Source organism: Melanerpes formicivorus, unplaced genomic scaffold (assembly GCF_026170545.1).
Source record: "Melanerpes formicivorus ecotype bairdi unplaced genomic scaffold, bMelFor1.0.p_v2 SCAF_2, whole genome shotgun sequence".
Lineage (NCBI taxonomy): Eukaryota > Metazoa > Chordata > Aves > Piciformes > Picidae > Melanerpes > Melanerpes formicivorus.
In genome coordinates this window covers 59,795,138-59,808,854 of record NW_027142354.1, presented here as the reverse complement: position 1 = coordinate 59,808,854, position 13,717 = coordinate 59,795,138, and the positions used below count along the sequence as shown (strand labels likewise).

At 62.9% G+C, this 13,717-nt stretch overlaps 1 protein-coding gene across 3 annotated transcripts; it reads right to left on the bottom strand.

Moving 5' to 3' along the window:
- Window positions 1-214: 214 nt before the first annotated feature.
- Window positions 215-13,713, bottom strand: LOC137453920 (uncharacterized). 3 transcript variants are annotated; one of them, XM_068163643.1, is made up of 8 exons: window positions 12,353-13,713; window positions 10,260-12,179; window positions 8,167-10,086; window positions 6,074-7,993; window positions 3,981-5,900; window positions 3,526-3,807; window positions 847-935; window positions 215-757 (listed from the first exon to the last, which is right to left on the bottom strand). In XM_068163643.1, the coding sequence occupies exons 5-7, from the start codon at window positions 4,226-4,228 to the stop codon at window positions 854-856; spliced, it is 612 nt and encodes a 203-aa protein (XP_068019744.1). In that variant the 5' UTR covers window positions 4,229-5,900; window positions 6,074-7,993; window positions 8,167-10,086; window positions 10,260-12,179; window positions 12,353-13,713; the 3' UTR covers window positions 215-757; window positions 847-853. The 3 variants fall into 3 exon arrangements, 1 of the variants encoding a protein (XP_068019744.1); XR_010990483.1 differs by lacking the exons at window positions 3,526-3,807; window positions 3,981-5,900; window positions 6,074-7,993; ... (1 more) ...; window positions 10,260-12,179; window positions 12,353-13,713 and adding an exon at window positions 1,887-2,143 and having other exon boundaries at window positions 215-935; XR_010990482.1 differs by lacking the exons at window positions 3,526-3,807; window positions 3,981-5,900; window positions 6,074-7,993; ... (1 more) ...; window positions 10,260-12,179; window positions 12,353-13,713 and adding an exon at window positions 1,582-1,702 and having other exon boundaries at window positions 215-935.
- Window positions 13,714-13,717: the final 4 nt, after the last annotated feature.

The window sequence follows — 13,717 nt, the reverse complement described above, 5'->3', positions numbered from 1 at the left end:
TCCATCAGGACCCTGCAGAGGCCCTCAGAACCATTCAGATACCCCCAAATTCCCTTTTCATACCCCCCAAGGCCCACTTTAGATAACAGCAGACCCCTGTAACAGACTCCCAACACAGCAGGTCTGGGGCAGGTCCTCCACCTCTGCCTGGGGAGCAGCTTTGCTGAGCTCCCTTCCAGGCTTTTTCCATTCCAAGAAAAAACAACACACCACAAGCACACACAAAGTTTTAATTGAGAGAGACACAGTTGATATTTCTATTTCCAGTTCAAACCCTCTGTGGCCTGCTCAGGCTGTGCTTTTCTATTCTGGAAGCATTTCAAGATAACAGAGATCCAGGGGGAGTCAGGTCAAAGCCTTGCTGCATACAAATCACTGTCCTGCAATCTCCTGCTAAACAGCACCGCTTTTCCTCTGCTGGAACATCTCACACTCACACTTTCCCAGGGCTTTCCCTCCCCTCCAAGAACGTTCTGGCATTTCAAACATTCAGGTCTGCAAGCAGCCTTTGTGGGAGACTGCCCCCACCCCTCCCTCACTGCTCCTCTGCTGCACCCTTACCACCCCCACGTGGCATCACAGAAGGAAAGACAGCTGAGCAGCTACGCTCCTGTTCTTTTTATCACCCCGAGCTGGGGACAGCCTTCTGGGTAAGGTTTCCACCTTCAGCAACTGGCTGAGCTTTGCTCTCATCCACTAAACCCTTCGGTGGTTTCAGCTTTCTGAGCCTGTGTTGGCACAAGTCCTCATCAGGGCACTGCAAACAGAGAGAGACAAACCTTTCTCCTGTCCAAGAGATCCAGGAAGAGGATGGCTGAGCAGACACTTCTAAAGAAAGTAACTCACCTAAATCTCACATTTGTCCCAAGTTTGCAACAACAAAACACTCTGTGAACAACAGAGCGGTGCTCCCACGGTGGTCACCAGCTTGCAAGCTACAGCAGAAATAAAAACCTTTTTATTACAGAAGCACTGGCAAAATTTTACAGACAAATAAGTGCTGTGATTGAGCTAAACTGTTCCCTGAAGAATCCCCCCGGTGTTTAGGAGGGTTAAAAAGTGCAAAGAACGTCCACAACAGATGCTTAAGCCTAGAAACAAGCCAGGATGCCTGCAAGGGAAGGAGCAGTTGCTCCATGTGAAGACATGATGAGAAGCTTTGGAGAGTTTGATTTGAGTCTGCCCTCTCACCTGCATTGCCTGGCACGTGGACTAACTGAAAACTGGTCCTTAGTGTCCCTGCTGAATACTGCTTCCATACCACTTAAAATTTCCTTCCAACTCATTAAAAGCACGGAGGCATCACATAAGAGCAACAGAACAAAAATTATTCTCTCCCAAAGAAGAGGATCACTGGGAACACAAATTCACCCTTACACCTGTGGCATGTTCACCCTGAGCACAGAAAAGCTGTCCAGAATCGAAGCAAAATGGACTTCAAACGGACACAGTAAGAGCTGCGTGGTACCTCAACCATTTTGCACTAGTGCAAGTGACAATCCACATGGAAGAAGGACGGGATTCTTGCACAACAGGACTGCAGCTCATTATGCCAGGAGACATAAACAGGCAAAAAATCACCTGAGGCAGGCCTTGGATACAGCTTGTGGCGACTAAAGGATAGTCTGAGTGTGCTTTCCACATGAAGAATATCTGAAGGAGCAGGACAAGAAATTATGATACACAGCAGTGCTACGTTCTGTCTGCCTTGACAAAGATTGCCAAAAGGACAAAACAAGGCCTCAGTAGTGCCAGCTGCTCCCCGCCCGAGGGAAAGAGGGATGCCTCCAGGCCCGCAGGCAGCTCCCCATGGGCACCCCCCGGCCAGCTACCCGCCCGCAGACACCCCCAGCTCTACAAAGTCTTCCCGCTTTCGCTCGACTCACCCAAGCGGCGCACGGCACACTTCCGGTCGGGACCGCAGACGGGCGCCGCAGCAGACGCCCTGGGCAATGGAGCTGGGCATGCAACGCAGCGGCCAGAGTGGCTGCACGACCCTGCTTACAGGGGGCTGGAGCCGCCGCTGGCATTTCAAAGCGCCCGGGATGCCAGGGCACTGACCGGGCCCTGACTTACAGGGCGGCCCTGGTCCCAAAAGGCCCACGGAGGCTCCTTCTCTCCGCTTCAGGGGCATCTTGACCCACACCCCGCTAGCCGGGGGGGGGTGCCCCACACAGGCTGCCAGCTGAGCGCAAAGGCACTCGGACCCCGACCCCTCTTACGGGCGGGTCGAAACCCAGGGAGCTGAGAGCTTGGCCTGGCCCCGCAGCTACAGGAAGACAGCAGCCAGGCAGTGGGGCATCACGGCCAAAGGCCGGGGGGCTGTGGCCCCAGCCCCGAAGACGGGGTGGGGTGGGGGGGAACAACACGCTAAGATAAGCCCCACACACTCCCTGGCCCCATGCCTCTGAAAGGCCGGGACCAGATCTACCCGCCCTGATTACAGGGGGGGTCCCTCCTTGAACCTCCCGCCGGACACCGGCAACACACTTCCCTGCCTACAGGGCGGTCGCTCTCGGCCCGGCACTCCCAAAAAGCCCCACGGAGAGCCACGGGCTCTGGCCTGTGCCCACTTACGGGCCGGCCCTCCTGGCTGCAGCACAACACCACCTCTTCAGGAGCCCAGGGACTGACCTCAACCCTCTAAGGGTTTGTTCCTGTTAGCTGCCAAAAGCAGCCTCCCCAGCCCTGCTTACAGGGACCTTGGGCTGCTGCTGGGGACAGAAGGGGACAGAACGGCACAGAAGGCTCCATAACTCGTCACACAGGCCCCGAGTGCGGGGCTGTTAAGCTGACAGGGTGCCAAGGGAACAGGCTGCCATGAAGGCAGAGACCCAGGCCCTGAACTACAGGGGGGTCACCTTGCCGCAAGACGACTTAAGCGGCTTCGCTGTGTCCGTCCAATCAAAGGAGGGGCAAGCCGAGCTCCCACCCCACTCGAGGCCTCCAAGGAGACTGCCGTGGAACCGCCCAGAGCCCCTCTTTCCCTCCTGGGAAGCCTAAGCTAAGCTACAGCCTTTTCTAAGGGACCTAAAGGACAAGCAGACTCAGGCACACAGAGGCAAGAGGGGCCACACACACAGCCCTTCCCAAGAGAGGGAGCAAGCTCTGGGCAGCCACTGGTGGGGCAGGCATCCTTAACCCTGAGCAGGAGAGCAGAGGGTCAGACCTGGCCCCCCCGGGGATGCATGCAGGTAGAGGGGCCTCAGGATGCCAATCGTTGTGACATGCCCCAAGTACAGGGCGTCACGCTGGCCAGGCCGCCAGCAGCCGAGAAACGGTTTAAAGGGCCCTCCCCTGCTTACAGGGGGGGCTGGGGTCCAGGCAGCTACACTTCCCCCCATACGGGCCGAGACGCCGGCTCGGACCCTCCTTACAGGGTTGCCAGTCTCCGTGCAGCCAAGGAGCTAGGTGGCAAAACGCCTACAACAGCAAAAGCAAAGACCGAGCCCTGCTTACAGGGAGGTCGCCCAGCACAAAGCCAACCAGGGCACCCTAACGGTGCTGGCAAAGATCTTGTGTTACCACAGCCAAATTGAGAGGGAGGTCTCATTGCCCAGGGCGCCTTTCTCCTGTCCTGCTCTTCCGCCGGACGCCGCTCCTCTTGCCTCGCCGCCTCTTGCCTCCGCCGTATGTTGCCTCGCCGCCTCTTGCCTCCGCCGTATGTTGCCTCGCCTCCTCTTGCCTCCGCCGTATGTTGCCTCGCCGCCTCTTGCCTCCGTCGTATGTTGCCTCGCCGCCTCTTGCCTCCGCCGTATGTTGCCTCGCCGCTCCGCAGCGGGCCTCTTCTTCCTTCTGTGCCAGCCACTGCCAAGGAAGGAGGACAGAGTTAGGCCTCAGTAGTGCCAGTTGCTCCCCGCCCGAGGGAAAGAGGGAAGCCTCCAGCCCCGCAGGCAGCTCCCCATGGGCACCCCCCGGCCAGCTACCCGCCCGCAGACACCCCCAGCTCTGCAAAGTCTTCCCGCTTTCGCTCGACTCACCCAAGCGGCGCACGGCACACTTCCGGTCGGGACCGCAGACGGGCGCCGCAGCAGACGCCCTGGGCAATGGAGCTGGGCATGCAACGCAGCGGCCAGAGCGGCTGCACGACCCTGCTTACAGGGGGCTGGAGCCGCCGCTGGCATTTCAAAGCGCCCGGGATGCCAGGGCACTGACCGGGCCCTGACTTACAGGGCGGCCCTGGTCCCAAAAGGCCCACGGAGGCTCCTTCTCTCCGCTTCAGGGGCATCTTGACCCACACCCCGCTAGCCGGGGGGGGTGCCCCACACAGGCTGCCAGCTGAGCGCAAAGGCACTCGGACCCCGACCCCTCTTACGGGCGGGTCGAAACCCAGGGAGCTGAGAGCTTGGCCTGGCCCCGCAGCTACAGGAAGACAGCAGCCAGGCAGTGGGGCATCACGGCCAAAGGCCGGGGGGCTGTGGCCCCAGCCCCGAAGACGGGGTGGGGCGGGGGGGAACAACACGCTAAGATAAGCCCCACGCACTCCCTGGCCCCATGCCTCTGAAAGGCCGGGACCAGATCTACCCGCCCTGATTACAGGGGGGGTCCCTCCTTGAACCACCCGCCGGACACCGGCAACACACTTCCCTGCCTACAGGGCGGTCGCTCTCGGCCCGGCACTCCCAAAAAGCCCCACGGAGAGCCACGGGCTCTGGCCTGCGCCCACTTACGGGCCGGCCCTCCTGGCTGCAGCACAACACCACCTCTTCAGGAGCCCAGGGACTGACCTCAACCCTCTAAGGGTTTGTTCCTGTTAGCTGCCAAAAGCAGCCTCCCCAGCCCTGCTTACAGGGACCTTGGGCTGCTGCTGGGGACAGAAGGGGACAGAACGGCACAGAAGGCTCCATAACTCGTCACACAGGCCCCGAGTGCGGGGCTGTTAAGCTGACAGGGTGCCAAGGGAACAGGCTGCCATGAAGGCAGAGACCCAGGCCCTGAACTACAGGGGGGTCACCTTGCCGCAAGACGACTTAAGCGGCTTCGCTGCGTCCATCCAATCAAAGGAGGGGCAAGCCGAGCTCCCACCCCACTCGAGGCCTCCAAGGAGACTGCCGTGGAACCGCCCAGAGCCCCTCTTTCCCTCCTGGGAAGCCTAAGCTAAGCTACAGCCTTTTCTAAGGGACCTAAAGGACAAGCAGACTCAGGCACACAGAGGCAAGAGGGGCCACACACACAGCCCTTCCCAAGAGAGGGAGCAAGCTCTGGGCAGACACTGGTGGGGCAGGCATCCTTAACCCTGAGCAGGAGAGCAGAGGGTCAGACCTGGCCCCCCCGGGGATGCATGCAGGTAGAGGGGCCTCAGGATGCCAATCGTTGTGACATGCCCCAAGTACAGGGCGTCACGCTGGCCAGGCCGCCAGCAGCCAAGAAACTGTTTAAAGGGCCCTCCCCTGCTTACAGGGGGGGCTGGGGTCCAGGCAGCTACACTTCCCCCCATACGGGCCGAGACGCCGGCTCGGACCCTCCTTACAGGGTTGCCAGTCTCCGTGCAGCCAAGGAGCTAGGTGGCAAAACGCCTACAACAGCAAAAGCAAAGACCGAGCCCTGCTTACAGGGAGGTCGCCCAGCACAAAGCCAACCAGGGCACCCTAACGGTGCTGGCAAAGATCTTGTGTTACCACAGCCAAATTGAGAGGGAGGTCTCATTGCCCAGGGCGCCTTTCTCCTGTCCTGCTCTTCCGCCGGACGCCGCTCCTCTTGCCTCGCCGCCTCTTGCCTCCGCCGTATGTTGCCTCGCCGCCTCTTGCCTCCGCCGTATGTTGCCTCGCCGCCTCTTGCCTCCGCCGTATGTTGCCTCGCCGCCTCTTGCCTCCGTCGTATGTTGCCTCGCCGCCTCTTGCCTCCGCCGTATGTTGCCTCGCCGCTCCGCAGCGGGCCTCTTCTTCCTTCTGTGCCAGCCACTGCCAAGGGAGGAGGACAGAGTTAGGCCTCAGTAGTGCCAGTTGCTCCCCGCCCGAGGGAAAGAGGGAAGCCTCCAGCCCCGCAGGCAGCTCCCCATGGGCACCCCCCGGCCAGCTACCCGCCCGCAGACACCCCCAGCTCTGCAAAGTCTTCCCGCTTTCGCTCGACTCACCCAAGCGGCGCACGGCACACTTCCGATCGGGACCGCAGACGGGCGCCGCAACAGACGCCCTGGGCAATGGAGCTGGGCATGCAACGCAGCGGCCAGAGCGGCTGCACGACCCTGCTTACAGGGGGCTGGAGCCGCCGCTGGCATTTCAAAGCGCCCGGGATGCCAGGGCACTGACCGGGCCCTGACTTACAGGGCGGCCCTGGTCCCAAAAGGCCCACGGAGGCTCCTTCTCTCCGCTTCAGGGGCATCTTGACCCACACCCCGCTAGCCGGGGGGGGTGCCCCACACAGGCTGCCAGCTGAGCGCAAAGGCACTCGGACCCCGACCCCTCTTACGGGCGGGTCGAAACCCAGGGAGCTGAGAGCTTGGCCTGGCCCCGCAGCTACAGGAAGACAGCAGCCAGGCAGTGGGGCATCACGGCCAAAGGCCGGGGGGCTGTGGCCCCAGCCCCGAAGACGGGGTGGGGCGGGGGGGAACAACACGCTAAGATAAGCCCCACGCACTCCCTGGCCCCATGCCTCTGAAAGGCCGGGACCAGATCTACCCGCCCTGATTACAGGGGGGGTCCCTCCTTGAACCTCCCGCCGGACACCGGCAACACACTTCCCTGCCTACAGGGCGGTCGCTCTCGGCCCGGCACTCCCAAAAAGCCCCACGGAGAGCCACGGGCTCTGGCCTGCGCCCACTTACGGGCCGGCCCTCCTGGCTGCAGCACAACACCACCTCTTCAGGAGCCCAGGGACTGACCTCAACCCTCTAAGGGTTTGTTCCTGTTAGCTGCCAAAAGCAGCCTCCCCAGCCCTGCTTACAGGGACCTTGGGCTGCTGCTGGGGACAGAAGGGGACAGAACGGCACAGAAGGCTCCATAACTCGTCACACAGGCCCCGAGTGCGGGGCTGTTAAGCTGACAGGGTGCCAAGGGAACAGGCTGCCATGAAGGCAGAGACCCAGGCCCTGAACTACAGGGGGGTCACCTTGCCGCAAGACGACTTAAGCGGCTTCGCTGCGTCCATCCAATCAAAGGAGGGGCAAGCCGAGCTCCCACCCCACTCGAGGCCTCCAAGGAGACTGCCGTGGAACCGCCCAGAGCCCCTCTTTCCCTCCTGGGAAGCCTAAGCTAAGCTACAGCCTTTTCTAAGGGACCTAAAGGACAAGCAGACTCAGGCACACAGAGGCAAGAGGGGCCACACACACAGCCCTTCCCAAGAGAGGGAGCAAGCTCTGGGCAGCCACTGGTGGGGCAGGCATCCTTAACCCCGAGCAGGAGAGCAGAGGGTCAGACCTGGCCCCCCCGGGGATGCATGCAGGTAGAGGGGCCTCAGGATGCCAATCCTTGTGACGTGCCCCAAGTACAGGGCGTCACGCTGGCCAGGCCGCCAGCAGCCGAGAAACTGTTTAAAGGGCCCTCCCCTGCTTACAGGGGGGGCTGGGGTCCAGGCAGCTACACTTCCCCCCATACGGGCCGAGACGCCGGCTCGGACCCTCCTTACAGGGTTGCCAGTCTCCGTGCAGCCAAGGAGCTAGGTGGCAAAACGCCTACAACAGCAAAAGCAAAGACCGAGCCCTGCTTACAGGGAGGTCGCCCAGCACAAAGCCAACCAGGGCACCCTAACGGTGCTGGCAAAGATCTTGTGTTACCACAGCCAAATTGAGAGGGAGGTCTCATTGCCCAGGGCGCCTTTCTCCTGTCCTGCTCTTCCGCCGGACGCCGCTCCTCTTGCCTCGCCGCCTCTTGCCTCCGCCGTATGTTGCCTCGCCGCCTCTTGCCTCCGCCGTATGTTGCCTCGCCTCCTCTTGCCTCCGCCGTATGTTGCCTCGCCGCCTCTTGCCTCCGTCGTATGTTGCCTCGCCGCCTCTTGCCTCCGCCGTATGTTGCCTCGCCGCTCCGCAGCGGGCCTCTTCTTCCTTCTGTGCCAGCCACTGCCAAGGAAGGAGGACAGAGTTAGGCCTCAGTAGTGCCAGTTGCTCCCCGCCCGAGGGAAAGAGGGAAGCCTCCAGCCCCGCAGGCAGCTCCCCATGGGCACCCCCCGGCCAGCTACCCGCCCGCAGACACCCCCAGCTCTGCAAAGTCTTCCCGCTTTCGCTCGACTCACCCAAGCGGCGCACGGCACACTTCCGGTCGGGACCGCAGACGGGCGCCGCAGCAGACGCCCTGGGCAATGGAGCTGGGCATGCAACGCAGCGGCCAGAGCGGCTGCACGACCCTGCTTACAGGGGGCTGGAGCCGCCGCTGGCATTTCAAAGCGCCCGGGATGCCAGGGCACTGACCGGGCCCTGACTTACAGGGCGGCCCTGGTCCCAAAAGGCCCACGGAGGCTCCTTCTCTCCGCTTCAGGGGCATCTTGACCCACACCCCGCTAGCCGGGGGGGGTGCCCCACACAGGCTGCCAGCTGAGCGCAAAGGCACTCGGACCCCGACCCCTCTTACGGGCGGGTCGAAACCCAGGGAGCTGAGAGCTTGGCCTGGCCCCGCAGCTACAGGAAGACAGCAGCCAGGCAGTGGGGCATCACGGCCAAAGGCCGGGGGGCTGTGGCCCCAGCCCCGAAGACGGGGTGGGGCGGGGGGGAACAACACGCTAAGATAAGCCCCACGCACTCCCTGGCCCCATGCCTCTGAAAGGCCGGGACCAGATCTACCCGCCCTGATTACAGGGGGGGTCCCTCCTTGAACCTCCCGCCGGACACCGGCAACACACTTCCCTGCCTACAGGGCGGTCGCTCTCGGCCCGGCACTCCCAAAAAGCCCCACGGAGAGCCACGGGCTCTGGCCTGCGCCCACTTACGGGCCGGCCCTCCTGGCTGCAGCACAACACCACCTCTTCAGGAGCCCAGGGACTGACCTCAACCCTCTAAGGGTTTGTTCCTGTTAGCTGCCAAAAGCAGCCTCCCCAGCCCTGCTTACAGGGACCTTGGGCTGCTGCTGGGGACAGAAGGGGACAGAACGGCACAGAAGGCTCCATAACTCGTCACACAGGCCCCGAGTGCGGGGCTGTTAAGCTGACAGGGTGCCAAGGGAACAGGCTGCCATGAAGGCAGAGACCCAGGCCCTGAACTACAGGGGGGTCACCTTGCCGCAAGACGACTTAAGCGGCTTCGCTGCGTCCATCCAATCAAAGGAGGGGCAAGCCGAGCTCCCACCCCACTCGAGGCCTCCAAGGAGACTGCCGTGGAACCGCCCAGAGCCCCTCTTTCCCTCCTGGGAAGCCTAAGCTAAGCTACAGCCTTTTCTAAGGGACCTAAAGGACAAGCAGACTCAGGCACACAGAGGCAAGAGGGGCCACACACACAGCCCTTCCCAAGAGAGGGAGCAAGCTCTGGGCAGACACTGGTGGGGCAGGCATCCTTAACCCTGAGCAGGAGAGCAGAGGGTCAGACCTGGCCCCCCCGGGGATGCATGCAGGTAGAGGGGCCTCAGGATGCCAATCGTTGTGACATGCCCCAAGTACAGGGCGTCACGCTGGCCAGGCCGCCAGCAGCCAAGAAACTGTTTAAAGGGCCCTCCCCTGCTTACAGGGGGGGCTGGGGTCCAGGCAGCTACACTTCCCCCCATACGGGCCGAGACGCCGGCTCGGACCCTCCTTACAGGGTTGCCAGTCTCCGTGCAGCCAAGGAGCTAGGTGGCAAAACGCCTACAACAGCAAAAGCAAAGACCGAGCCCTGCTTACAGGGAGGTCGCCCAGCACAAAGCCAACCAGGGCACCCTAACGGTGCTGGCAAAGATCTTGTGTTACCACAGCCAAATTGAGAGGGAGGTCTCATTGCCCAGGGCGCCTTTCTCCTGTCCTGCTCTTCCGCCGGACGCCGCTCCTCTTGCCTCGCCGCCTCTTGCCTCCGCCGTATGTTGCCTCGCCGCCTCTTGCCTCCGCCGTATGTTGCCTCGCCGCCTCTTGCCTCCGCCGTATGTTGCCTCGCCGCCTCTTGCCTCCGTCGTATGTTGCCTCGCCGCCTCTTGCCTCCGCCGTATGTTGCCTCGCCGCTCCGCAGCGGGCCTCTTCTTCCTTCTGTGCCAGCCACTGCCAAGGGAGGAGGACAGAGTTAGGCCTCAGTAGTGCCAGTTGCTCCCCGCCCGAGGGAAAGAGGGAAGCCTCCAGCCCCGCAGGCAGCTCCCCATGGGCACCCCCCGGCCAGCTACCCGCCCGCAGACACCCCCAGCTCTGCAAAGTCTTCCCGCTTTCGCTCGACTCACCCAAGCGGCGCACGGCACACTTCCGATCGGGACCGCAGACGGGCGCCGCAACAGACGCCCTGGGCAATGGAGCTGGGCATGCAACGCAGCGGCCAGAGCGGCTGCACGACCCTGCTTACAGGGGGCTGGAGCCGCCGCTGGCATTTCAAAGCGCCCGGGATGCCAGGGCACTGACCGGGCCCTGACTTACAGGGCGGCCCTGGTCCCAAAAGGCCCACGGAGGCTCCTTCTCTCCGCTTCAGGGGCATCTTGACCCACACCCCGCTAGCCGGGGGGGGTGCCCCACACAGGCTGCCAGCTGAGCGCAAAGGCACTCGGACCCCGACCCCTCTTACGGGCGGGTCGAAACCCAGGGAGCTGAGAGCTTGGCCTGGCCCCGCAGCTACAGGAAGACAGCAGCCAGGCAGTGGGGCATCACGGCCAAAGGCCGGGGGGCTGTGGCCCCAGCCCCGAAGACGGGGTGGGGCGGGGGGGAACAACACGCTAAGATAAGCCCCACGCACTCCCTGGCCCCATGCCTCTGAAAGGCCGGGACCAGATCTACCCGCCCTGATTACAGGGGGGGTCCCTCCTTGAACCTCCCGCCGGACACCGGCAACACACTTCCCTGCCTACAGGGCGGTCGCTCTCGGCCCGGCACTCCCAAAAAGCCCCACGGAGAGCCACGGGCTCTGGCCTGCGCCCACTTACGGGCCGGCCCTCCTGGCTGCAGCACAACACCACCTCTTCAGGAGCCCAGGGACTGACCTCAACCCTCTAAGGGTTTGTTCCTGTTAGCTGCCAAAAGCAGCCTCCCCAGCCCTGCTTACAGGGACCTTGGGCTGCTGCTGGGGACAGAAGGGGACAGAACGGCACAGAAGGCTCCATAACTCGTCACACAGGCCCCGAGTGCGGGGCTGTTAAGCTGACAGGGTGCCAAGGGAACAGGCTGCCATGAAGGCAGAGACCCAGGCCCTGAACTACAGGGGGGTCACCTTGCCGCAAGACGACTTAAGCGGCTTCGCTGCGTCCATCCAATCAAAGGAGGGGCAAGCCGAGCTCCCACCCCACTCGAGGCCTCCAAGGAGACTGCCGTGGAACCGCCCAGAGCCCCTCTTTCCCTCCTGGGAAGCCTAAGCTAAGCTACAGCCTTTTCTAAGGGACCTAAAGGACAAGCAGACTCAGGCACACAGAGGCAAGAGGGGCCACACACACAGCCCTTCCCAAGAGAGGGAGCAAGCTCTGGGCAGCCACTGGTGGGGCAGGCATCCTTAACCCCGAGCAGGAGAGCAGAGGGTCAGACCTGGCCCCCCCGGGGATGCATGCAGGTAGAGGGGCCTCAGGATGCCAATCCTTGTGACGTGCCCCAAGTACAGGGCGTCACGCTGGCCAGGCCGCCAGCAGCCGAGAAACTGTTTAAAGGGCCCTCCCCTGCTTACAGGGGGGGCTGGGGTCCAGGCAGCTACACTTCCCCCCATACGGGCCGAGACGCCGGCTCGGACCCTCCTTACAGGGTTGCCAGTCTCCGTGCAGCCAAGGAGCTAGGTGGCAAAACGCCTACAACAGCAAAAGCAAAGACCGAGCCCTGCTTACAGGGAGGTCGCCCAGCACAAAGCCAACCAGGGCACCCTAACGGTGCTGGCAAAGATCTTGTGTTACCACAGCCAAATTGAGAGGGAGGTCTCATTGCCCAGGGCGCCTTTCTCCTGTCCTGCTCTTCCGCCGGACGCCGCTCCTCTTGCCTCGCCGCCTCTTGCCTCCGCCGTATGTTGCCTCGCCGCCTCTTGCCTCCGCCGTATGTTGCCTCGCCTCCTCTTGCCTCCGCCGTATGTTGCCTCGCCGCCTCTTGCCTCCGTCGTATGTTGCCTCGCCGCCTCTTGCCTCCGCCGTATGTTGCCTCGCCGCTCCGCAGCGGGCCTCTTCTTCCTTCTGTGCCAGCCACTGCCAAGGGAGGAGGACAGAGTTAGGCCTCAGTAGTGCCAGTTGCTCCCCGCCCGAGGGAAAGAGGGAAGCCTCCAGCCCCGCAGGCAGCTCCCCATGGGCACCCCCCGGCCAGCTACCCGCCCGCAGACACCCCCAGCTCTGCAAAGTCTTCCCGCTTTCGCTCGACTCACCCAAGCGGCGCACGGCACACTTCCGATCGGGACCGCAGACGGGCGCCGCAGCAGACGCCCTGGGCAATGGAGCTGGGCATGCAACGCAGCGGCCAGAGCGGCTGCACGACCCTGCTTACAGGGGGCTGGAGCCGCCGCTGGCATTTCAAAGCGCCCGGGATGCCAGGGCACTGACCGGGCCCTGACTTACAGGGCGGCCCTGGTCCCAAAAGGCCCACGGAGGCTCCTTCTCTCCGCTTCAGGGGCATCTTGACCCACACCCCGCTAGCCGGGGGGGGTGCCCCACACAGGCTGCCAGCTGAGCGCAAAGGCACTCGGACCCCGACCCCTCTTACGGGCGGGTCGAAACCCAGGGAGCTGAGAGCTTGGCCTGGCCCCGCAGCTACAGGAAGACAGCAGCCAGGCAGTGGGGCATCACGGCCAAAGGCCGGGGGGCTGTGGCCCCAGCCCCGAAGACGGGGTGGGGCGGGGGGGAACAACACGCTAAGATAAGCCCCACGCACTCCCTGGCCCCATGCCTCTGAAAGGCCGGGACCAGATCTACCCGCCCTGATTACAGGGGGGGTCCCTCCTTGAACCTCCCGCCGGACACCGGCAACACACTTCCCTGCCTACAGGGCGGTCGCTCTCGGCCCGGCACTCCCAAAAAGCCCCACGGAGAGCCACGGGCTCTGGCCTGCGCCCACTTACGGGCCGGCCCTCCTGGCTGCAGCACAACACCACCTCTTCAGGAGCCCAGGGACTGACCTCAACCCTCTAAGGGTTTGTTCCTGTTAGCTGCCAAAAGCAGCCTCCCCAGCCCTGCTTACAGGGACCTTGGGCTGCTGCTGGGGACAGAAGGGGACAGAACGGCACAGAAGGCTCCATAACTCGTCACACAGGCCCCGAGTGCGGGGCTGTTAAGCTGACAGGGTGCCAAGGGAACAGGCTGCCATGAAGGCAGAGACCCAGGCCCTGAACTACAGGGGGGTCACCTTGCCGCAAGACGACTTAAGCGGCTTCGCTGCGTCCATCCAATCAAAGGAGGGGCAAGCCGAGCTCCCACCCCACTCGAGGCCTCCAAGGAGACTGCCGTGGAACCGCCCAGAGCCCCTCTTTCCCTCCTGGGAAGCCTAAGCTAAGCTACAGCCTTTTCTAAGGGACCTAAAGGACAAGCAGACTCAGGCACACAGAGGCAAGAGGGGCCACACACACAGCCCTTCCCAAGAGAGGGAGCAAGCTCTGGGCAGACACTGGTGGGGCAGGCATCCTTAACCCTGAGCAGGAGAGCAGAGGGTCAGACCTGGCCCCCCCGGGGATGCATGCAGGTAGAGGGGCCTCAGGATGCCAATCGTTGTGACATGCCCCAAGTACAGGGCGTCACGC